The sequence below is a fragment of the Lepus europaeus genome, chromosome 19 (genome assembly GCF_033115175.1).
Source record: "Lepus europaeus isolate LE1 chromosome 19, mLepTim1.pri, whole genome shotgun sequence".
Taxonomy (NCBI): domain Eukaryota; kingdom Metazoa; phylum Chordata; class Mammalia; order Lagomorpha; family Leporidae; genus Lepus; species Lepus europaeus.
In genome coordinates, this window is record NC_084845.1 from 55269626 (window position 1) to 55295327 (window position 25702).

Here is a 25702-nt window from a genome sequence, read left to right on the forward strand (position 1 = left end):
CTTGGGTCCCTACCATCCATGTAGGAGACTTGGAAGAAGCTCCTAACTTCTTGCTTTGGCCTAGCCCAGCTCTGCCTGTTGCGGCCATTTAGAGAGTGAACCAGTAGATGGAAGATCTCTCTCTCTTTCTCTCTCTCTGCTTGTCTCTTCTCTTTCTCTGTAACTGCATTTCAAATAAATAAAATAAAAAAAATTTTTTTTTTTGACAGGCAGAGTGGATAGAGAGAGAGAGAGAGAGAGAGAGAGAGAGAGAGAAAGGTCTTCCTTCTTGCCATTGGTTCACCCTCCAATGGCCACTGCGGCCGGCACATCTCGCTGATCTGAAGCCAGGAGCCAGGTGCTTCTCCTGGTCTCCCATGTGGGTGCAGGGCCCAAGGACTTGGGCCATCCTCTACTGCCTTCCCGGGCCATAGCAGAGAGCTGGCCTGAAAGAGGGGCAACCGGGATAGAATCCAGCGCCCCAACTGGGACTAGAACCCGGTGTGCCGGCCCCGCAAGGCAGAGGAGGATTAGCCTGTTAAGCCACAACTCCGGCCAAAATAAATCTTTTTTAAAAATCAATCAGAAACAACAACAAAAGCTTTTCACAGTGCCATCACTGATCTGGGCAAGTCACACAGCCAGATGAAAATTCTTTCCAGCCTCTCTTCTCACTGTGCACTTCATTCTTCACCTTTCAAAGCAACTCATTCTTTAAAAAAAAAAAAAAAAGATTTATTTATTTATTTGAAAAGCAGAGCTACAGAGAGAGAAAGAGAGGTCTTCCATCTGCTGGTTCACTCTCCAGTTGGCTGCAATGGCTGGAGCTGAGCCAATCTGGAGCCAGGAGCTTCTTCCGGGTCTCCCATGCAGGTGCAGGGGCCCAAAGACTTGGGCCATCTTCTCTGCTTTCCCAAGCACTTTAGCCAGGAGCTAGATCAGAGGAGGAGCAGCTGGGACTCAAACTGGTGCCCATATGAGAAGCCAGCATTGCAGGTGGCAGCTTAACCAGCTATGCCACAGCACCAGCCCCACCATAGTGAAATATTAGGATCGAGTGTCTTTTCTTAGACCAACCAGTCTATTTCTTGTCTAAGCTAAATGCTCACAATAATTTTACATCTTTTTCAAAGCAACTCGTTTTTACCAAGTTTCTTCAGGCAAATAGATTCTTCCCTGGCTTCTTTGAACACAGCTGTTTGCTTCTCAGTAAGGTTGATTATTGCTGACTTCCTAAGAACGTGGAGATGCAATAGCCAGGTATTGTCATTGTGGTAACACCAAGTCCAAGCCATTATCACTGAACTGAGATAAACCCCACTGAGTTGACACTGCCTGAATAAGCTTCTGAAAATGGCCTTGGATTTGCCACGTGCATCTCCCTGAGGCTGTTTGGAAATGTCCGAGAAGGTGGAGACCTTTGTAGGCTCAGCCTGGGTATCTCAGTCTAAATATTGTCATCCATAGCGAGTGCTTTCTGCAAATGAGGGTAGGGGATTTGGAAGTCAGCCTGTTTTTTAAAAGCCATTATAATATGCCTACTTTAAGGAAAAGACTTAATGATGTAGTAGTGAATGTTTTCCATCTCTCAGACAAAAGGTGAGTTAGGATCTCAAAATGAGTTTCAACTAAAGCAATAAGAACATCTCCTCTGGATAAAGACATGTAAAAAAACAAAAAAACTCTCTTAGAGGAGGCAATTATATTTTGATTGCTTAATCAGAAACTAGGGAATAGCAATGGGTTTCCCAGAGCCCCAGGTTTTAATTCATAATTAAGTTGGTTAGCCAATAGTTGCTAAATAAACTGGGCATCCAGCCCCTTCATGCAATCTACTGCTGTAAAGAGTTACTCACCTTTTGTTTATAATAAGATTGAAGATGTGTAAAGATGACTTGGCTCTTCGGGAAACTCATATGTATTATGCTGATAGTATTTCAAGAGTCATGCCATAATTGGGCTGTTTTCCCAATTAAAATTGTAATTAGAAGGAAGAAAAGTACTGGGATTGAGCTTATCTTTTGTTATAAAAATGTTATAAAATTGACTTTTTTAAAAATTTCTTTTATTTGAGAGATAGAATTATAGTCAGAGAGAGGGGGAGAGAGAGAGAGAGAGAAAGGTCTTTCATCCACTGGTTCATTCCCAAAATGGCTGCAACGGCCAGAGCTGAGCCTATCTGAAGCCAGGAGCTTCTTCCAGGTCTCCCACGTGGATGCAGGGGCCCAAGCACTTGAGCCATCTTGTGCTGCTTTCCTAGGCCACAGCAGAGAGCTGGATGGGAAGTAGAGCAGCTGGGACTTGAGTGGCCCACGTGGGATTCCGGCACCACAGGCAGAGGCTTAGCCCAGGATGCCACAGTGCTGGCTCCAAAATTGACTCTTGAGTCACTTTCAAAACATGTACCAAGTTCCTTTGTTTTGCTGACTCTAACTTCTCTGGTGCTTCCTATCAGCAGACAAGGAGCTGACACAGAAGTGCTGTACAGCTTTCAAGAACATCCCAGCTGGGATTCTATCAGTTAGAATGCTGTTTGGCTACAGGCAATGGAAATTCCCAACTCAGCTGGCTTCATAAGCCATGAATTATCACCCATAACAAAAAGTCCAGGATTGGTAATTCTTCCGTGTAGTAACATTCAAGACTGGTATTCTGGGGCCAGCACTCTGGCATGGTGGTTTAAGCCTCCACCTGCAGTGCTAGCATCCATATGGGCACCAGCCTGAGTCTAGGCTGCTGTACTTCCCATCCAGCTCCCTGCTGATGTGCCTGGGAAAGCAGCAAGTGCTTGGGTCCCTGCACCCGTGGGGGAGACCTGGAAGAAGCTCCGCCACCCACAGCTGATGGGCCTTATCTCCTAGCCCTGCCTGGTCTCAAGTTGTCTACAGCAGCTCCACCCATATAGCCTTGTATGAGTTTTCTCAGACTCTTCCAGCAGACTTCCTTCATACCCTTTTGTCCGAGAGAGAGAGAGAGAGAGATCGATCTACCATTGGAAAATGCCCGCAGCAGCTGGCACTGGGCCAGACGGAAGCCAGGAGCCAGGACCCGAGTGCTTGAATCATCTACTGCTTCCCAGGGGCTCCTAGCAGGAAGCTGGGAAAGAAGCAGAGCAGGACTGGGACCAGGCCCTCCTTACGTGGGATCTTTATGCTGAATGCCCACGTCAGATCGCCGCCTTAGAAGCCATACAAGTTCTTTGTATGTATTCGTTTTATCCCCATGGAAACCTGGTTAGGTTAGGAGACCCCGACACACACCTGGAGGCCTGGACGCAGGATGCTCTTGAGGTCGCAGTCACACAGCATAGCAGGAGCAAGGGGCAGGAGGTGGGGCAGAGCTGCGAAGCCCTGCAGAAGATGGGTTTCAGCAAGGGTGTGACAGACACATCTAGGCCCTGAATGTGGGATCCAGAGGACAACTAGTGCACAGAGGACATGACAGCAGAGAGGATGCAGTGAGTGTTCCAACCTTTCCAGCCCAGGACCTAGAACACAGGTGGCAAGGGAGCCCAGAGCCAGTTGGCTGGGTACAGCGCGAGGCCTGGAGGTGCTGACAGTCCCACTACCTCCTCTGGTCCTGGGGTGTGGTTGGGTTGGTGGGGCATGCAGTTAAATGGACGTTCCTTTCGAAAGAAGAAGTGCAGTAGAATGCAGTGGGAGTCTTGGACAGAGAGCCGTGACACTGAGACTTGTAGCAGGAAGCGGCTTTATTCATGCTGGCACGAGGCCCAGTGGATTCGTTTCCAAAAGACTAAGCCCAGAGCAAAGCGGGCATTTCCTTACGTACAGCCTTAGTTTCCGTGTCTCCCTTGTATGGTTACGTACATTCCGATTGGGTGCTTTAAGGCCGTAGGGCTGCTGTAGGGTTGCGCGTGTGACAGAGTCACTGGTTAGGCCACATTGCCCTTTGTTTGTTCAGGGAGGGTCCTTTCCCTTTGAAAGCCCCTGCCTCTGATGGAGGACAGGGATTTGCTTAAGTGCAGCATTACGTTGTGGCTTTGTTGATGTCATGCTCAGCTCTTGACCTACGTGGTGGGTCTCTACACGAAAGAGCCATGTGATGTCTACGCTGAGTATAAAACCTGTGTTGCCCACTGTGTTCAGCGCTCTCCCCAGGTCCTTCTGGTCCTCTCCTAAGAGCTTTTCCCTGAGCCCCCTCCCTGGCTCAGCAACCTCCCCTCTGGTCCTTGCTTTTCTGCAGAGCCTCACCAGCTGCTGGAAATGTTCTGTGTTGTTTGTCTCCCCCCACCCACCCACCCACTCCCCCGAGGAGGCTTCGTGAACGTGGGAGCTTTGCTCTCCGGTTTGTGCTCTGTTACCTCCAGAAGGAAGAACACAATAGGGAGACTGGGCACTCGGTTAAGGTTCCCCGAAGGAATGAATGAGAAGCCCTCGGTGTTCTTCCGCAAGGGTTCCCCTCCTAATGAACCTATGTCCCTTCTTGCATTGGGTCCGAACAGCCTTGTTTTGTCTCCCTTTTTTGCCTTAGCCACCAGGAATTGCTCAGCTAAATGTTGGGTTCATTTGCAATAACCTTAGCTTGGCATGTCTGCATTCCTCTCACTTACCGTGAGCTTTTAGAAGATTGATTGATACATGGCCCCAACAGTTTTCATTTACTTATTCCCGAATGGAAGGAAATGAGGGTTGAATAATAATCGCTGACTGAAAGGTGATGAGGAGAAGTGAAAAAGGCGCAAAATGCGTCCGAGTGTGGGTGAGTGAGACCTTGCTGGAGCTGTTGTGAGCAGGACAGGAACCGGATCACGTGTCACTCGCTGCCCTCCCATTCCGTTGCTCCTGCTTGGTCAGTGTCTGTCTGCTGTCCCATCAGGCTTTGGATGCCGTGAGGTGGAGGACATAACTCTCTTGTGATTGGTGCCCCGGTGCCCAGCACTGTGCCTAGCACAAAGTATGTGCTTAGTAGATATCAGCTTCGTTATGAGTGGGTTTGGTGTCGCTTTCCTTTACCCTTCATTATGAATGGGTTTGGTGTCGCTTTCCTTCACCATTTCCTTCTAAGTCCCCACGTTGGCAAACATTAGCCTGTTTCTCATGCGCTCTTGACCTTTTCAACCTGCGCCTCCCCTCCTTAGGGATTTCCATACTTCGTTCATGTTCCCAGCAAGGAGCCTTCTTCCTTGAAGTACAGCGGGCTCCCACCCCAGGGCACCTGAACGTGTGCCTTTTCTTCCTTTCCTGGCCCCTGAATCCGATTCCCCTGATGACTAAAGCCAAGGTGACTCATCAGCTCACTTTCTGACAGCTGGAAGGGGCCAAACACATCAGCTTGTCCATCTGACTCATCTCCACTTGGTCCAGAGAGGTAAAGTGAATCGCCCAAGGCCACAGAGCAGGGCCAAAAGTAGGGCACAGAGCTCCTCGCTCTGAAGTCAGTGTCACGCTGCAGAATGAGCAGGTCCCTCCCTACAGTGCTACAGCAGAAGGGAAAAGTGTGTTCTCCTCTGAGCTGGAGATATCTTAAAAGCAATATATCATGAGAGTTACACATCACACAGTTTAAGTTGGCTCTGTCTACTCATCCAATTATTTAACCCCTCTGTCGTCATCTATACCCTTTATTTTTTGTATGCACTTCTTTTTTTTTTTTTTTTTTTTGATAGGCAGAGTGGACAGTGAAAGAGAGAGAGACAGAGAGAAAGGTCTTCCTTTGCCATTGGTTCACCCCCCAATGGCCGCCGCGGCCGGTGCACTGCGGCCGGCGTACCACGCTGATCCAAAGCCAGGAGCCAGGTGCTTCTCCTGGTCTCCCATGCGGGTACAGGGCCAAAGGACTTGGGCCATCCTCCACTGCCTTCCCAAGCCACAGCAGAGAGCTGGACTAGAAGAGGAGCAACCGGGACAGAACCGGCACCCCGACCAGGACTAGAACCCAGGGTGCCGGTGCCACAGGCAGAGGATTAACCTAGTGAGCCGCGGCGCCAGCCTGTATGCATTTCTATATTTAATGTAGGTAGTTAAATCTGTAAGATTGGTTTGTTAAGGCCGGCGCCGTGGCTTAACAGGCTAATCCTCCGCCTTGCGGCGCTGGCACACCGGGTTCTAGTCCCGGTCGGGGCACCGGATTCTATCCCGGTTGCCCCTCTTCCAGGCCAGCTCTCTGCTATGGCCCGGGAAGGCAGTGGAGGATGGCCCAAGTGCTTGGGCCCTGCACCCGCATGGGAGACCAGGAGAGGCGCCTGGCTCCTGGCTTCGGATCAGCGCAATGAGCCGGCCGCAGCGTCCATTGGAGGGTGAACCAACGGCAAAAAGGAAGACCTTTCTCTCTGTCTCTCTCTCTCTCACTATCCACTCTGCCTGTCAAAAAAAAAAAAAAAAAAAGTGGGAAAAAAAAAAAAAGATTGGTTTGTTAAAAAGGAGAGAAGTTTCCTGTGTGTGTTTTTACATACATAAGTGGAATATAATGGCTCTGTTGGTATCATTCACTTAGTGGTGTCTTGAGGAAACTTTGCATGGCAGTGCATAGAATTATGTCATTTTTAAAAAATTACTTAGTTTTTTTTAGTTTTTAATAGATTCAGTATAGTTCATGGATCCAGTTCTAAGAGTACAGTGATATTCCCTTCCTCCCTCCCTGTCATTTTTTAATCACTGCGTAGCATTCTATAATATGCGTATCCCATGGCTAATTAATCACTCCTGTATTAATTGGTACTCATTTATTTCTTCTCGTTTTTACTATTACCGTTCTGCAGTAGAATCTTTACACAGATACCCTTGTGCATATAGGTCATTGCCGCCAGGATATTCAGAGATGCAGAGTCTGGGTCAGAGAGAATGCACAGTGGAAGCCCCCTTTCCTCTTCTGGAAATAGGCTGCGGCTGTCACCACCGATCCAACGTGGCCCCGTGTGCTGGGCTCGCAGGACTGCGGGTGTATATTTGGAACTGAGGGCATTTGGGGGAAATGACTCTTCCATCTTTTTCTTTTCACTGTATGGAAAGTACATTGTGTTCCTGACCTTGAGGGAGAAAGAAACAAAGCTAATTTCCTGAGGTTGGCATTTAGCCTAGCGGTTGAGAGACCTGTTCAGGTGCCCATGTCCTACACTGGAGCCCCTGGGTTCAAGTCCTGGCTCCAGCTCCTGATTCCCACTTTCTGTTCGTGCGCTCCCTGGGGGGCGGCAGTGATGGCTTACGTAAGTGGGGTTCCTGCCACCCATGAGGGGGACCTGGATTGGGTTCCCAGCTCTCAGCTTTAGACTGTTGTGAGCATTTGGAGTGTGAACCAGTGGATGAGAGCTCTTTCTCTCTCTTCTCCCAAATGATTGACTGATTGATTGATTGATTGATTGACAGCAAGCCTCCTCTCCTTTCCCGGGGAGTGAGACAAGTGCACTCGTGCTGTGTGGGCAACCCCTGTTTGCCTCTGTGACAGCACTTGGTATTGCAGTTGTCATATACAACCCCCTAAGCTTTGGGCCTCCTAAAGGGTAAAGGTGATGTTTTATCAATAGTTCTGTCCCCACGTCAGCATGGTGGTTAGCACATAACCATGCTGGATGGAATAAACTCCTGAATTCGATCCGGCAGCTCCATGGTCGAATGCCTGGCGTGGGCACAGACTACTGAGAACTGCTGGGCCCGGAGAGGCAGCAGCCCGGCTCTCCCTGCAGGAATGGTCGGCTCCTGGGGCAGCAGGTAGCAAGCTCTGAGCATCTGGGAATCCAAGCACACAGGACAGGTGTGATTTCAGCCAAAATGACTTAAGTAGGAAGCACTAGGGGACTTCCGGGGAGGCCTGGAGCGATGGGGAAGTGGCCTTTGAGCTGGGCCTGGGAGGACAGGTCGCTGACTGTTCTCCATAGAGCAGCACTTCCGTGGCTGAGAACAGGTGACTCAGGACAGATGTCCCCACAACGGTTTTGTCCCCACAGAGATAATCCTGAAGGTGGAGCGCTGTGTGCTTGTGCTCGGGATCTGGAACCGGGGCCTCAGAACCAAGATCAAGCCCAAGCAGCTTTAGTTCTTAGCACGCTGTGGAGGAAGAAGTGGCTTGCGCTACAGAAAGATACATATATAAACATCCACGTCTGGGCGTCCCAGCGTGCTGCTCTGTCCCCTGTCTTTAAAAACAAAATGCAGTGAAAACTTCTCGCCCCCACTCGCCTGAGCAGCTCCCACCCCACTTCTCTGCTCTTTGCAGCAAACCTCCTTCAGTGGTCCACTGTCTCCAGCTTTCTTCTCCCAGTCAGGCTGCCACCCCCAGCGGTCCCTCAAAGCCTTTCTCCTTAGAGGTGGGCATTTGGCCTGATGGTTAAGGTGCCAGCTAGGACACCCGTGCCCCGCACTGGAGTGCTTGGGTTCGATTCCCAGCTGTAGGTAGCTTCTTGCTAACGGACCCTGTCAGGCAGCAATAACAGCTCAAGCACTGGGCTCCTGCACCCCAGTGTGGGAAACCAGGCTTGTGTCCTCAGCTCCCAGACTCCGTCCCGCACCGTCCCGGCCATTGTGGTCACTTGAGAGTAGACGGGAGCTCTTTCTCTCTCTTTCTGCCTAGTAGATAAATAAAAATCTTTTTAAAATGTTCTTATCAAGGTCAGCAGTGATTTCATGCTTACTCAGTCTGACGGTCAACTTTTAGTCTTCTTTCTACCTGATCTGTTAGCATCGGCTGCAGTCGACCATTCCTCCCTCCCTCGGTTTCTAGAACATCGCACTCATCGACCTCGTGCCTGACCGGTCATGCCTCTTCAGTGCCCTTTGCTGGTTTCTCCTGTTTAGTTTACTGTTGAAGGACGCAGGCTCTGCCCGTGGTGCCCTTCTGTTGTCTGCCTGCACTCACTCCCTCGGTTATCATATGTCGTGTCACATCTCAGCTCTAGATACAGGCTACAGCCCACTGCTTACAGACTGCGTGTCCCCGGCCTCATCCTCTTCAGTTCCTACTCCAGCGTCTCAGACTGAACCCCGAGCCTACCCTCTGCTCGGAACCAGCTTCACTTAGAGACTTCCTCATTTCAGGTGACCGGGACTTCACCGCCACCACCCCCCAGACACCGACGTCAGCACCTTAGAAGCCACTCTTGAAGTCCTCAGGAAGTCGTGTTGGCTTTGAAAATACTTGCAAAGGCTTTTCTGTCCCCACCCTGCTTAAGTCGCCAGCCTCTCCCCAGCAGCTCCCTGCGCGGCCTCCTAACTTAGAGCCTTGCCGCACCCGGACATGGGTGCCACAGGGCGCCGTGTGTTCTCACACTCCCCCTGAAGGGGTCGTCTTGTGTTCCTTTGCCCCTGATCCCCCAAAGCCCTCCCGTTTTACTTGGAGTAAAAGCCCACATCCTCACAGTGGCCTACAAGGCCCTTCAAGATGTGCATCCCGGCCCCTGCCTGCCATCACCTCCCCAGCGTCCCTCACCCAGGCCAAGCGGCCCTGGGCAGGGCTTCTGTACTGCCCGTCCTCCTGTAGCCTCTCCCCTAGGTGTCCGGGCTGGCACCTTCACCTTCCCATCTCTGCTTAAATGTCACTGTCCCCATTGTTCCCTACTTCTCTTACTTGCCCTCCTTTTGTTTAATTTTTTTTTTTCTTTTCCTATAGCACTTGTGACCCAACATACTGTGTCACCTATACTGGCGTGTAGGCTCCACAAGGGCGGGAGTCACACATGGCCTCTTTGCTGTCATATCCCACGCATCTAGAAGAGCACCCCACACCCACTAGGCCTCTCAGTAAATATTTGTCAAGTCAGTAAGGAATCTTAGTTGTCTCTTGGACGGGGACCCAAAATGCCTTGACTGTCTTTCTCTCACTTTGCTTCTCTGAGTGGGCAGTGTGATAGAGTTGGGAAGGAATGAGCCTGACCGGGGTCTACGCTCAGGGCCACGCTCACTGTTTGTGTGACCGTGGGCTAATGGCGGTTGTGTTGGGTTTGCAGACGCTTCCTGCATTGTCTGTGACATGTGCATTTTCTTGCACATAGGTGTGTGTTTTCTGAAGTTCCCCGTACTCTGACTCTGCAGACGACTGCCACCGACGCGAAGGGGTGTCTCCCTCATACCTCTAATCTCTACCTGCAGATTTTAGATCAGAGTGGAGATTCTGCTTACTTTTTCTTTTTTTATTTTTTAATTATTTATTTATTTGAAAGTCAGAGTTACACAGAGAGAGAAGGAGAGGCCAAGAGAAAAAGAGAGAGGTCTTCCATCATTTGGTTCACTCCCCAATTGGCCACAATGGCTGGAGCTGTGCTGATCTGAAGCCAGGAGCCAGGAGCTTCTTCTGGGTCTCCCATGTAGGTGCAAGGACTTGGGCCATCTTCTACTGCTTTCCCAGGCCATAGCAGAGAGCTGGATTGGAAGTGGAGCAGCCGGGACTCGAACTGGTGCCCATATATGATGCCGGCACTGCAGGCGGCAGCTTTTCCCACTGCACCACAGCGCCGGCCCCTCTGTGTACTTTTTCACAAAACCTTGCACCTTAAATGTTTTCCCCGACTTAAAATAGCCAGAGCGTGACTTTTAAACAGCTAAGCAAGTACTTTCAAAGTACAAAGACCCCATGCAGTGGATCTTGCTGGCTTCATTGCTCCTTTAAAAAGTTGACATTTTGTTCCAAAAAGTTTTGATCTCTTCCCATTTTCTACAGGGGACATGGTTGCTAAGTACCGAGAACCTTTGATCCACACCTTCCTGAGGGGGGCGAGAGACCCGGACAGCGCACACAGGGCCAGCAGCCTCTCCAACCTGGGAGAACTGTGCCAGCGGCTGGACTTCCTGCTGGGCCCCGTGGTCCATGAGGTACTGTGTGTCGACTTCTTGCTCTAATGCTTTTTTCACTTGGACCTGGTGATACTTTGGGATTGGGATCAGGAGACCTCTGTTCTTCCTCCCTGTGAAACAGCAAGGAAGGCTCTGTCTCGTGTGTGTAGGTGGAGCATCCCTAATCTGAAAATCCAAAATCCAAAACTTTTTGTGTGCCAACATGATACCACACATAGAAAATTTCACACCATGAAGCTCTGTTTCATGTGCAGAATTACTAAAAATAGTACATGGTGTTGGGGTTTAATCTGGCAGGTATGGCACCTGCATCCCGTGCCATATAGTACCTGGGTTTGGATACAACTATAGCTTCTGACTCCAGCTTCCTACCAAGGCAGGCCCTGGGAGGTAGCAGTGGGCTCACGTAACTGGGTTCCTGCTGCCCACATGGGAGACGTAGATTGTGTTGCCAGCTCCTGTTTTGGCCTCGGACAAGTCCTGGCTGTTACGGGCATTTGGGGAGTAAACCAGCATTTGGGAGCTCTCTTTATTTCTCCCTCTCTGTGTTGCTCAAATACTTTCAAGCAAGGTGTCCAAGGTATAGATGGGATTTAAATGAACTTCGTGTTTAAACACTTGGGTCCCTCCCCCACAGTGTCATTATGTGCATTCAAATATTCTAAAACCTGAAAAGAATCCAAACCCTGAAACCTAAGAGATTGTCAACCTCTGGTAAGAAGTTCTTAGTTCCAGGTGACAGGAAATCATCTTAGCCCATCTCAGGCAATGAAGGATGAAGATTCGGAGAAAACAGAATTGAAGAAGCTCTCAGGAGAGGATAGCTAGAACCTCGCCCTGGTCCCTGGCCCCTCTGTGAGTCTCTGCTCTGTTCACAGAAAAATCTCAGGCAGATACTCGGGTCCCCTGCATTCAGGGGGTGTGGGGCTTTTTTTTTTTTTTTTTTTTAGTAAATATAAATTTCCAAAGTACAGTTTATGGATTACAATGGCTTCCCCTCGCCCATAATTTCCCTCCCACTTGCACCCCTCCCATTTCCCGCTCACTCTCCCATTCCATTCACATCAAGATTCATTTTCAATTATCTTTATATACAGAAGATCGATTTAGTATATATTAAGTAAAGATTGCATCAGTTTGCACCCACACAGAAACACAAAGTGTAAAATACTGTTTCAGTATTAGTTATAGCATTACTTCACATTGGACAACACATTAAGGACAGATCCCACATGAGAAGTAAGTACACAGTGACTCCTGTTGTTGACTTAACAATTTGACACTCTTTGTTTATGGCGTCAGTAATCTCCCTAGGCTCTAGTCATGAGTTACCAAGGCTATGGAAGCCTTTTGAGTTCGCCAACTTCGATCTTATTCCGACAGGGTCATAGTCAAAGTGGAAGTTCTCTCCTCCCTTCAGAGAAAGGTACCTCCTTCGTTGATGGCCCTGGCGTGGAGCTTTTTACCAAAAAAGTTAGAACTCAATATTTTTCTCACCACTTTACACCCAGTGCCTAGTAGATAGCAGGTACACTCAAGACATAATCACCAGAGTCAGCGCTATGGTGTAGTGGGTAAAGCCGCCACCTGTGGTGCCGGCATCCCATATGGGTGCCAATTCAAGACCCGGCTGTTCCACTTCCAATCCAGCTCTCTGCTACGGCCTGGGAAAAAAGTGGAAGATGGCCCATAGGCCTTGGGCCCCTGCACCTGCATGGGAGAACCAGAGGAAGCTCCTGGCTCTTGGCTTCAGATTGGTGCAGCTCTGGCCATTGTGGCCAGTTGGGTAGTGAACCAACGGATGGAAGACTTTCTCTCTCTCTCTCTCTCTCTCTCTCTGCCTCTCCTCTCTGTGTTAACTCTTTCAAATAAAAAAAAAATCTTTTTTTTTTAAAAAGTAAGGAGTAGAAATAATCATAAAAAAATTTTTAAAAAAGGACATAATCACCAAGAGGAGAGGGTGAGCACTGTGCCTGCTGTGACACCCATGTCAAGTCCTGGCTGCTCCACTTTCCATCCAGCTCCCTGGTAATGTGCCTGGGAAGGCAGCTGATGATAGCTCATGTACTTGGGCCCCTGCTACCCATGTCGGAGGCCAGATGGAGTTCCTGGCTTCTGGCTTTGGCCTTGCCTGGACCTGGCTGGTGTGGCCATTGAGGAATGAACCAGCAAATGGAAGACCTCCTTCTGTCCCTGTTGCTTCCTCTCTCTACGTCACTTTGCTTTTCAAGTATATATATAAATAAATTTTTTAAAAAAGGGATACCACTCAGGGCTGGTGCTGTGGCGCAGTGGGTTAAGCCATTATCTGCAGTGCCAGCACATCTCATATAGGTGCCTGTTCTAGTCCTAGCTGCTCTACTTCGATCCATTTCCCTGCTAATGCACCTGGGAAATCAGCAGAGGAGGGCTCAAGTGCTTGGGCTGCTGCACCCACATTGGGAGACCTGGAAGAAGCTCCTGGCTCCCAGCTTTGGCCTGGCTCAGCCCTGGCTGTTACAGCCATTTGGGGAGTGAACCAGCGGTTGGAACACCTCTCAGTCTCTCTGTATGTCTCTGTCTCTCCTTTTCTCTCTCTCTGTAACTCTGCCTTTCAAATAAATAAATCTTTTTAAATAAAAGCATGCCACTCAGTGATTTCTAGTATATTCGAGAATTGTACCAGCCTTACAAATATTGTTTTCAAACTTACCATGGTCTCCAAGTGGATCAGCTCCGACTTGACAAGGTCCGTAGGTTTTCTAAAATCAGTGAACCTGAATGATACCTGCATGTCGTGGTCTCTGATTCTAAACTCTAAGTCCGCAGTTCTGTTTGCATCACTAGACTGTTCCCTTTCTGTCTTATAAGGAGACTGTAGCATGCTGGCAGCATATGATTTGCTGTCAGAAGCACTGGAGAGGGGCCAGCACTGTGGTGTAGTGGGTAAAGCCATTGCCTGCAGTGCTGGCATCCCATATGGGCACTGGTTCAAGTCCCAGCTGCTCCACTTCCAGCTCTCTGCTGTGGCCTGAAAGGCACTGGAGGATGGCTATGTGCTTGGGCTCCTGTATCCACTTGAGAGATCTTGAAGAGGCTCCAGGCTCCCAGCTTCGGATCCGCCCAGCTCCGGCCATTGCGGCCATTTGGGGAGTGAACTAGAGAATGGAAGACTTCTCTCTGTGTCTCTCTGCTTCTGCCTCTGTAACTCTGCCTTTCAAATAAATAAATAAATCTTTTTTTTTTAATTTATTTTTTTTTTTTGACAGGCAGAGTGGACAGTGAGAGAGAGAGACAGAGAGAAAGGTCTTCCTTTTGCTGTTGGTTCACCCTCCAATGGCCGCCGTGGCTGGCACGCTGTGGCCGGCACACCACGCTGAGGTGTGATCCGAAGGCAGGAGCCAGGTGCTTCTCCTGGTCTCCCATGGGGTGCAGGGCCCAAGCACTTGGGCCATCCTCCACTGCACTCCTGGGCCACAGCGGAGAGCTGGCCTGGAAGAGGGGCAACCGGGACAGAATCCGGCGCACCTACCGGGACTAGAACCCAGTGTGCCGGCGCCTCTAGGCAGAGGATTAGCCTATTGAGCCATGGCGCTGGCCTAAATAAATAAATCTTAAAAAAATAAAAATAAAAGCACTGGAGAAATGTCTTGGTCTGGTTGCTCAGGAAGATTGAGCTAAAGCAGATTTGTCAACAAGTATCATCTTTCTGGAGCTCACACCCCGCCCCCCATCTTGACCCATTTACAGATGGGAATAAATGCCATCCCCACCCCACCTACTTACCTATGTTCACTTGGGCAAATGATGACTTAGACTCTAAACTCAATTTCTTGATCTAGAAAATGGGCTTAAAATACCTATAATGCAGGATTGTTGCAAGGATATAGAGATAATGTGTATTCTTCATATGATTTTTTTATTTTAATTTGAGCTACAGATAGAGAAACAGAGTCTGAAACAGAGAAAGCTGTACTAGAGAGAGAAAGCTCCCACTCACTTGTTCATTCCCCAAATGCCTGCAACAGTCCAAAGCCAGGAGCTGGGAACTTAGTCCAGATCTCCCATGTGGGAGACAAGAACCTAATTACTTGACCCGTCAGCACCGTATTCCACCATCAGCATTGACAGGAAGCTGGAGTCAGAAGCTGGAGCCTGGATTTGAACCCAGATACTCCAGTGTGGATTGCAGGTGTCTTAATTGCCAGGCCAAGCACCTGCTCCTTGATATAATGATTTATTCAACAATATTTATGAGGAACCTACTACATGAGAAGAAATACTCTAGACACCTAAGTCATAGCACTCTTCAAAAGAGACAGTGATTCCCTTCTTCACGGAGTGAATGTTCTAGTGAAAGGAGACAATAAAGTGTGTAATCCATCAGTAAAGTGTCTGGTAGATTAGACAGTGACAGTTTCTTTGGATAAAAAGATAGAGTAGAGGGGGGTGATCAGGACTGTAGTGGTAGGTGTTAGGGCAGTGACTATTAAATAGGTTATCCAGGTCAGCCTCATTGGAAAGGTGACATTTGAGCAACGATATTTAGTTCCTCTATATAAAGACTTGTTTAAGGAGCCTCTTGGTCATTTGGAGGGAGCTGATGATGACAGTGGTGAGGAGGAGCAGCTGGTGGCCTTCAGACACCCCCAGCACCTGCGGTGTGTCAGATCCTTTCTGAAGGCTGGGGATACTAACCTCCATGAGCTCCCACCCTTCCTTCTGGGCAGGATCAGCTCATGGGATGGGTGCTGTGGGAGCACGCTGGAGAAGTGTGGGTGTTCACAAAGGTACCCTGGAGAAGAGACCCCTGGGGCAGAACAAGTAGAAGCTGGCGAAGGCAGAGGTGCGCAGTGCAGGGAGGGGGCAGCTTGTGTAGACGCACGGCAGCGTGGAAGTGATGTGTTCGAAGGACTCTGAAGGCTGGAGTGACGGGGTGGGCGGTGGGGGTTGGGTGATGGCAGGCAGGGCCACAGCGCGAAGGCCTCATTGCTTTATGCCTGTCTGGCTCACCACAAGGATTGCGCATTGCATATTTAGCCTGCAGAAATGTAGTACAACTGGTGGCAGGCTGTTTATCGACACAAGGGAAGCTCTGTTTGTGACCTTGAGACCGTCTTTATCTCTCACCCTTAAATGGAGGTGAGGAGCCGTTGGCAAATCCCAGACCTGGGCTGTTTGAGCAGCGTCAGTCCCTGCAGTGGTCCTGGTCACTAATAAATGGTGAGCACAACCGGGGCAGGACCAGTTTCCACCCATCTTTGCGTCCCTGCTAGTACCTGTGCCAGCACTGGGCTTGGAGTGGGTGCTGGGTGCTGGGTGTTGCCTGATGACTGCTGAATGAAGATGGGGAGGCTCTAGTCCCCGCGTGTATGAATGTCGTCATCTGCGGTGCTGTAGCACAGCAGTGTAACTATGGCCGACAGCAGTTCATAGTATATTCGAACACAGCCAGCAGAGAAGATTTTGAATGTTCCCAACACAAAGAAATGATGAATGTTTGAGGGGATGGATTTGCCAATTGCCCTCATCTGATTTATTCATTGTACTCATTGTATACAAAGAACCTCCTTAAATATTACACTGTACCCTATGAATATGTATAATTACTCTGTCAATTAAAAATAAATACTTTAAGGGATTTATTTATATGTGTATTTGAAAGGCAGAGTGATGGAGGGAGAGGGAGAGAATATCTTCCATTTACTGGTTCACTTCCCAAAAGGCTGTAACAGCCTGGGCTGGGCCAGGCCCGCCAGGAACCAGAAACTCTATCCAGATCTCCCAGGTGGGTGGCTGGAACCCAGTCACTTGGGCTGTTATCTGCTGCCTCCCTAATGCATTAGCAGAAGCTGGATGGGGTGTGCAGAGGTGGGACTGTATCCAGGATGGGGTGTGCAGAGGTGGGAATGTATCCCAGGATGGGGTGAGCAGAGGTGGGACTGTATCCCAGGATGGGGTGTGCAGAGGTGGGACTGTATCCAGGATGGGGTGTGTGGAGGTGGGACTGTATCCAGGATGGGGTGTGCAGAGGTGGGACTGTATCCCAGGAGGGGGTGAGCAGAGGTGGGACTGTATCCAGGATGGGGTGAGCAGAGGTGGGACTGTATCCCAGGATGGGGTGTGCAGAGGTGGGACTGTATCCAGGATGGGGTGTGTGGAGGTGGGACTGTATCCAGGATGGGGTGTGCAGAGGTGGGACTGTATCCCAGGAGGGGGTGAGCAGAGGTGGGACTGTATCCAGGATGGGGTGAGCAGAGGTGGGACTGTATCCAGGATAGGGTGAGCAGAGGTGGGACTGTATCCCAGGATGGGGTGTGCAGAGGTGGGACTGTATCCCAGGATGGGGTGAGCGGAGGTGGGACTGTATCCAGGATGGGGTGTGCAGAGGTGGGACTGTATCCCAGGATGGGGTGTGCAGAGGTGGGACTGTATCCCAGGATGGGGTGTGCGGAGGTGGGACTGTATCCCAGGATGGGGTGTGTGGAGGTGGGACTGTATCCCAGGATGGGGTGTGCTGAGGTGGGACTGTATCCAGGATGGGGTGAGCAGAGGTGGGACTGTATCCAGGATAGGGTGAGCAGAGGTGGGACTGTATCCCAGGATGGGGTGAGCGGAGGTGGGACTGTATCCAGGATGGGGTGTGCAGAGGTGGGACTGTATCCCAGGATGGGGTGTGCAGAGGTGGGACTGTATCCAGGATGGGGTGTGCGGAGGTGGGACTGTATCCCAGGATGGGGTGTGCAGAGGTGGGACTGTATCCCAGGATGGGGTGTGCAGAGGTGGGACTGTATCCAGGATGGGGTGTGTGGAGGTGGGACTGTATCCAGGATGGGGTGTGCAGAGGTGGGACTGTATCCCAGGAGGGGGTGAGCAGAGGTGGGACTGTATCCAGGAGGGGGTGTGCAGAGGTGGGACTGTATCCCAGGATGGGGTGTGCAGAGGTGGGACTGTATCCAGGATGGGGTGTGCAGAGGTGGGACTGTATCCCAGGATGGGGTGTGCAGAGGTGGGACTGTATCCCAGGATGGGGTGTGCAGAGGTGGGACTGTATCCAGGATGGGGTGTGTGGAGGTGGGACTGTATCCAGGATGGGGTGTGCAGAGGTGGGACTGTATCCCAGGAGGGGGTGAGCAGAGGTGGGACTGTATCCAGGATGGGGTGTGTGGAGGTGGGACTGTATCCAGGATGGGGTGTGTGGAGGTGGGACTGTATCCAGGATGGGGTGTGCAGAGGTGGGACTGTATCCAGGAGGGGGTGAGCAGAGGTGGGACTGTATCCAGGATGGGGTGTGCAGAGGTGGGACTGTATCCCAGGAATGGGGTGTGCAGAGGTGGGACTGTATCCAGGATGGGGTGAGCAGAGGTGGGACTGTATCCCAGGCACTCCGGTAAGGGATGTGGGCATCCCAGGTGGCAGCTTAGCCTGTTGCGCCATTAGTGGCTGCCCTTAAAAAAAAAAAAAAAAGTTAAAAAAAAATGTTTTAGTCAGTCATCATAGCAAGCACTTAATACTCTTCTGAGTACATTATGTATGTCAGCTGACCCAGTCCTCACAGAGGAGACCGAAGCACAGGGAAATTGAGTCAGTCACTGAGGTCATTCAGAAAGGGGGTTCAGGGCCAGGACTGGAATGCAGGCAGCTGGCTCCAGAGTGCATGCCCTTCGCTCCTCCAAGCTGTCTCTCAGGAGGCGTCTTCAGTTCATTTAGAAGACTGTGGCCGTGCCCGTGGCCGAAGAGAGAACGGACATAGGAACAAAGCCACAGACAGGGCAGATCACGTAGCTCGCTTGCTCGCTCTCTCTCTCTCTCTCTTTTTTTTTTTTTTTTAAGATTTACTTTATTTATTTGAGAGGAAGAGTTATAGAGAAAAGGTAGAGACAGAGAGAGAGATCTTCCATCCTCTGGTTCACTCCCCAAATGGTTGTAATGGCCTGGGCTGGGCCAGGCCAAAGCCAGGAGACAGGAGTTTCTTCCAGGTCTCCCACATGGGTGCAGGGGCCCAAGCTAGCACCTGGGCCATGCTGTGCTGCTTTCCCAGATGCATTAGCAGGGAGCTGGATCAGAAGTGAAGCAGCCAGGACTTGAACCAGTGCCCATATGGAATGCCGGCACTGCAGACAGCAGCTTAATGTGCTACGCCACAATGCCAGCCCCTGTAGCTCTATCTTAAAAGAGATTGCTTTGGGCAGTGAAACTTCAGAAAGCAGACTAGCCCCTCTGATTTGGGAAACCAGGTGTTTCCATCCCATATGATTTCTGTCTTCTTTTTAGATGTTCCTTGTTAGGTAGCCCCCCATGCTTGCCTTGTCCTCAGCACCAAGCCAGCTACCCTGGGTGGACCGCAAGTTCGAACAGGCCTGGACACCTGCCAACCTTGGTATTTCAGCCTTTGAGCCTCCCTTCATCACGTGGGAAGAGCCGGACATTTGGCCTGGCTCTTACGTAGTTCTCCATGTGTTGGTTTACCCATTCAACAAGTGTTTATTGAGCACCCACTCTGTGCCTGTGGGGACTACAGCCAAGCCACGTGCTTCTTGCTGGAGAGCCAGCTGTGACCACAGTGAAGTTCCCGTCCTCATGGACCTCACGTTCTGGACAGCAGAGGCAGGCAGTGAGCAAATCTGTACCTGGGCGGGGGTTTGAAGTGCTAAGGCGCTGAGGCTGGCAAGATAAGGAGCACAGAGGGGACTTGTTTGTGACTCAGCTGCACGGGAGCAGCCTCACTGATGAGTGACGTTTGAGCAAAGACCTACAAAATACAAAAGCAAGGAGATGACCCAGGTGTCTGGGGAGAGAGCATTGAAGACGGAGGGAGATGCAAGTACAGAGGCCCTGTGGCAGGTGCAGGCCTGACTTGCTAGGGAACAGCAAGGCCATTGTGGTTCGAGAGAAGAAGGAAGGAGGAAGTATCCCCGGAGCTGGTGTCTGGAAGGTGCAGGTGGGTCTCGTTCAGACTGTGACTGTCTCCTGGAGGGAGACGGGAAGCAAGAGCACGGGAATGAAGTGATCTAACCATTTTAAAGGATGACTGTGGCCTCTCCTGTGACAGTCCTTTCCGTGCCCCACACAAGTGCTCCAAGTCTTTCTTATAGTCTCACAGACACTTAGCTCACGTGTGTACTGGTGGAGAAGGAATTCAGCTCTGAGGAAACTCGTGTTTGACTGCAAACAGCAGGAGTTCTCCTCTGTGTGCCTTGGTCGTGTGCCGCACGTGCTGGAGGACACAGATGCAGGACCCAGCGTCATCCCTTTAACGAAACAGAGGCTGCCACAGCAGACCACGGACGCTGAGCGACCGCAGCTGGAATCCTGTGTTAGACTCTCCAGGGCGTCACGAAGGTGGTGACCATCTGCAGATGGTCAGCCTGGCAGGGGAAGAGGAGAAACAAGCAGTTATAGAAGCCATCAGGATAGGGGTTGGGCCCAGCAGTTAAGACCCCACCTGGGGCTTCAGCACTGTGGCATAGTGGGCTAGGCCTCCACGGGCAGTGCTGGCTACCATATGGGCACCGGTTCTAGTCCCAGCTGCCCCTCTTCCGATCTAGCTCTCTGCTGTGGCCTGGGAGGACAGTAGAAGATGGCCCAAGTCCTTGGGCCCCTGCACCCATGTGGGAGACCAGGAAGAAGTTCCTGGCTTTGGATCAGCACAGCTCTGGCCATTGCAGCCATTTGGGGAGTGAACCAGTGGATGGAGGTCCTCTCTTTCTGTCTCTCTCTCTCTGTCTATAACTCTCAAATAAATAAAATCTTTTTAAAAATTAAAAAAAGACCCCATTTGGGCTGTCCACATCTCATATTGGGGTGCCTGGTTTCAAGTCTTGCTTCTGCTTCCAATCCAGGTTCATGTTAATACGCTCGCTGGGTGGCAACGGGTGATGGCTAAGTAGTTGGGTCCCTGGCACCCTACATGGAAACCTGCATTGAATTCCCAGCTCCTGGCTTCTCTTCCTGGCCCCGCACCAGCTGCTGGGGGGTGACCCAGCAGATGGACAAACTTGCGTGCGCTCTCTCTCTCTCTCTCTCTCTCTCTGTCTCTGTGCCTTTCAAATAAAATGAAAATGAATGAACACTATAGAAGTGATATATTTTAGCACAGGACTCGTGAAACCAGCCAGTGTGGTCTCTCCTAACGTGGACTTCTCTGGGGCACGGATGCGCTTCCTCTCCTGCAGCTTGTGGAGCTCTGCAGAGACGGCCCCGCTGCCGCTGCTCTAGGACTGGGCACTGTGTTCGACAGGGCAGGCTGGGAGCCAGGGGATAGAGCGTGTAGTCTTCATCTTTCTGTACTCTGTACTGGAAATCTGGGTTTTTCTTCTCTTTTGCTGTCAAATTTTCGCCCATTTAGAGAGCATTTCTTATTTCCTGCCCAGTTTCTTCTTGTTTTTGTCAAGAGCTGTGTTGCTCAAAACCAAACCTGAAGAGGTGCTTCATCTTCCCCCCTTCTCTGGCAAGGAAATGTGATTTATGTGACTTGCAGTGACAGGCCTGTCCTCTGTGCCATGAGCAGGATGTGCCCCAGGTGACAGCTCCAGGGAGAGCTGGGCGCTTTTCATGTGGTGCCCAGAATTCCACCTGCCAGAGCCCGGAGGTCTTACACAAAGCCAGAGCCTCTGATCCCACTCATGCATGGGATTTATTTCCGGTTTTGCTACAGTAAGTGCAGTTTCCTGAGTGAGCCCCTGCAGCACGCATAGACCCATGGGCTGAAGTCTCGGGCGGACGTCCCAGGAAGCCCCGGAGACGCGGCGGTGGCCACCATGGTTTCATTCCTGGCAGGTTGGCGGAGTGAGCTGAGTTGGCGAGAATTACCGGGCATGCTGCCTTTGCTCCTAAGGCTGCCTAGTCTGTAGACGGTCTCTTCAGATAAGGTGGTCGGCCAGCAATGGGAGCTTCCAGAACAGGGATGGACAGGCGGCTGGAAATGAGTCCTGCTTCTGCCCTACACACCTCACCTCTGGTCCCTTCTCTCCCCAGTTTGTCCAGAGTCCGTGTTTGGTAAACGCGCGGTTTGTGTTGTCTTTATTTGTATGGTCCTGATGACACTTGGCGTGCACTGGCTGGGTGGGGAGTGATGTCCTCCTCACTGCTGTTGGCTCCTTACACGTGTGAAATTGCTTCAGCTGATCTCTCTGTTTCCAGAGCTGTCACCATCTCTCTCTATTGAGCTCTCCAAAGCGAATGTGATTTTCGTGACCGAGCCAGGAAAGAGAAAGCCGTGCCTTGGGTAGATATTAGAACAGGGACACTGACCCTCAGGGCAGGTGACACAAAGATCACAGAGAACGTTTTCTGCCCCCCGGGAGGACTTAGAGGATAGAAATCGGACGCCACTTCATAAATTAGTAAAGACCTTACATCATCTGCCCATCGTAACCAAGGCTGTTGGGGCTAGAACATGGGCTTTGCGGCCTTGGTTTCAGAGGTGAGAACCTGGCCATGAAGAGAGATGGGGGACAGCGGCCGCACCTCCTCCCCGCCTCCCATGTTGGACCAGGGACCTGGCACCCTGAGCAGCATTACAGGCAGGTCCTGGGAGCTTGGGCTACACAGAAGCTGTGTTATTTCTGCATGATGCCTGCAATGCTGTATTGGAATCCTGCTGCTGCGGACACACTGTGTGTGACCACCCTTACACGTTTCATAGAACTTGGTCCTGGGGACAGAGGTGTTGAGGGAAGTCCACGAACCTCTTCTGAGTGTCCTGGCTGGCTCAGTGCAGACAGCCTGGTCCCTCAGAGGCGTAACTCACAGCCTGTGCAAGCAGGCCGTCCCAGCTGCTTGGAGGACACCGTGTAGTAAGTGCTCCTTTCTTAGTCCTGCCTGCAAGGTGGCACAGGGCTTCAGGAACTGGCCTTGAAGGGGAAGAGCCTGGACATCCCGGGGGTGCAGTTAATGCCCAACAGGCAATCAGCCTAGCACTGAGACCTGCGGCTGCGCGCAGCACAGTGAGGCGGAATGCAGCTGGCGAAGGTGGACACCAGCTGAGGTCAAGGCCAGGAAGCCGTGATGCACCAAATATGGAAGCCTGGGCCCAAAGCGAAACCCAGAGCTAGGCAGGCAGAACACTGGGGAGCGTCCGCTCCTGGCATGGCCGTGGGCTGGCTTTCCTCCATTGGCTGGCAGACTGAATGAGCTCAACTAGTGTGTGTGTGTCAAGAAGGACTCGGACCTAGCTCCAACTTGTCTCTCTGATTTCAGCTCTTACCTTGTAAATACTAAGCCTGGAAGTGGAGGTAGCTATTATATTGTGGCCTGTTTGGAGGTCGCCCAAGGAATTCCTCCCAGGACTGAATTGCTTCTACCGTTAATGCCAGAGGCGTAGAAACCATTGCAGGCTGTGGGGTCAGAGGGTCCCAGGACAAAGGCAGAAGCAGTTACCTAGGTCTTCTTGAGAAACAGCCCCCAAAGAGTTGAGCTTTCCTGGGATTTCCCTTCACGTGCAAGCTGCAAGTTTGTCAGATAGATGTACAACTTGGTTAAACGCCAGTGCATCACAGATGCAATTATGCTTGAGAACGAGCTACTTCTTCTAATCTCTCTGCCATCACTGATTAATTAGACACTTTGAACTATGCCCAACTGTTTGAAAGCTGTGAAAAATACAACCTGCATAGTTAAAATTTCGGTACAAGCCTCTTTCCTCATTTTTGCCTGCGCTCACCATTCTTCAACCATAATATGTATTTATACATGTTTCCAAACACACAATCTGGCTATTTTCTCATCATGGTTCCACATCCCTCTACTGCTGGCCAAGAAATACACTCACACAGTAAATCTGATAACACAAGTGTGGGAGAGACCAATCGAAGAAAAGAGACATACCTTGTAGATGGCTGCTGCCACTGGCCACACTTGTAAAATGTGTGCTTTTGTCTCTTAAATCTCGCATGAATGCCTCAGAAAGGGCTGTTGCCATTGACGTCGTTTTGAGTGGTATCTCTTTGTTGAGATTTTAGACAATTTTTGTGCGTGCCTGCTAGGAGCTGGGCGGGGGTAAGGCAGCTGGTACAGGGTCTAGAAACCGTCTTGTTTATGACATATAATTATCAGGTAATACCTGACCCTGTTTTGCAAGTAATTTCTAGCGTTTCTTTTCTGTGATGGGAATTTTAAAGTAATTGAGCAGAGAAAGGCCCGTTCCACAAATGGAGAAGCCCAGGCGAGGGGTGCCTAGACTTGGCCCCTGCTGACTCCCGCAGGGTGCACCCCCCAATCTGAGGGACAGGGACGTCTGGACAGGCTCACGAGATCAGCTGGAATTCGTCTGTATTTCCCTTGGTGCCTCATCTTTGCACCAAGCCTTGAACTCTGAGGCCTCCATGGCCAACTCCCCGTGGTCCCTGGGCCTTGGCTGCGGCTGTGATTGATGTCCCAGAGATGGACAAGTAACGATCTTTCCCACTTTTGAGGAAATATTTCTATTTGATCTTACCCTTTTTTTTTTTGGAAATACTTTTTTTTTAAAAGATTGATTTATTTATTTGAAAGGCAGAGTTACAGAGAGGCAGAGAGAGAGAGAGAGAAAGAGGTCTTCAATCCACTGGCTCACTCCCTAAATGGCTGGAGCTGGGCCAATCCGAAGCCAGGAGCCAGGAGCTTCTTCTGGGTCTCCCATGCGGGTTCAGGGGTCCAAGCACTTGGGCCATCTTCTACTGCTTTCCCAGGCCATCAGCAGGGAGCTGGATCGAGTGGAGCAGCTGGGACTCTGAGTGTGCCCATATGGGATGCCGGCACAGTAGGTAGCAGCTTTACTCACTGCACCATAGCGCTGGCCCCAGAAATACATATTTTATATATATATATATATATATATATATATATATATATGTGTGTGTGTGTGTGTGTGTGTGTGTGTGTGTATGTGTATATATATATATACACACACACACATATGTATGTATGTATGTATTCCTTCCCACTCCTTAACCTCCCTCGTGAATTCCAAACCTGATTATATGCTTTTTGAGAAAAGCCAGACGGCATCGAGCTCTGTACCCCCAGATCCAGGAGGAGGCAACTGATGCACCCGCCTTAAGCCAGGTGGCTCTTGGTGACTGTGTTGTGAGTGGAACACAGCTGAAAGGCTGCAGGTGATTGTGAAATTCTGGTTTTTATTAACTCCCCCCCCCCCCACCAGGTGACAGCTTGCCTGACTGCTGTGGCTAAAACGGATCGTGAAGTTCAAGTGCGCAGAGCTGCCATCCACGTAATTGTGCTGCTGCTTCGGGGACTCAGCCAGAAAGCCACTGAGGTCAGTCGGTCTCTTGCCGTTTGCAGCTTCCTTACCTCTTTGCTTTTTGTCTGATTGTCAGCCTTCCTTTCTCCAAGGCAGGCCTCCTATCTTGTCCCCAGATGGACTCATGCAAATGCTTCCAGCAACAGGGATTTTTAGTAAGAGTCTCTGTCTGCTCTGTTACACGCTGGGCAAACTAGCACCTGGTGATGGCTGCAGGCAAACCAGGGCCCAGGTTTATAGGCTGAGGCTGCCGGTTGCGAGGCGAGCTAGCTGGAACACGGTAACCTGCCTGTGCACCTGCCCCTCGATGACTCGGCTCCCTGACTCACTCGGTTGGTCAGGCTGCATTACTAAGGGCCTCGTTTCAGATATTTCCTTTCTGGCTGAGCTCAAGCCATGAGATCTCATGTGCTGTGTCAGTTAAATTTGCTTCCTCCTGCAGGGTCTGGCTGAATTGCTCCCCGTTGTGGGGCAAGTATGGGAAGAAAGTTACTGTCTTCATAGGTGTGCTAGGAGTGAGTGACCTCTAAATTAATTTCCTTCTTGATTTCAATGGAGACCCCTTCCCGGCTGGATTTCACAGAGAAAGTCTGCATTACCAATTCACGTCCTGGCACCCACAGTGCTTGTCTGTGGCTTGCACATCACATTTAACCAAGTGTCAGGGAAGCCGTTACAGGAGTGATTGTTTTGTCACGCACACACGCCTTACTCATGCTAGAATCTGACCCTTTCAAGTTCCCAGCGTCTGTTTGTACGAGCA

General features: G+C 50.6%; 1 protein-coding gene across 2 annotated transcripts in view; it reads left to right on the forward strand.

Moving 5' to 3' along the window:
* Window positions 1-25702, forward strand: part of TANGO6 (transport and golgi organization 6 homolog) — a 205432-nt gene that overhangs the window by 141760 nt on the left and 37970 nt on the right. The window contains exons 16-17 of one of the 2 annotated variants that reach the window (XM_062175871.1): window positions 10585-10736; window positions 24841-24954. In XM_062175871.1, coding sequence (XP_062031855.1) covers window positions 10585-10736; window positions 24841-24954 — 266 coding nt within the window. The remainder of the gene's footprint in view (window positions 1-10584; window positions 10737-24840; window positions 24955-25702) is intronic. The other variant, XM_062175872.1, reaches the window with a different exon arrangement.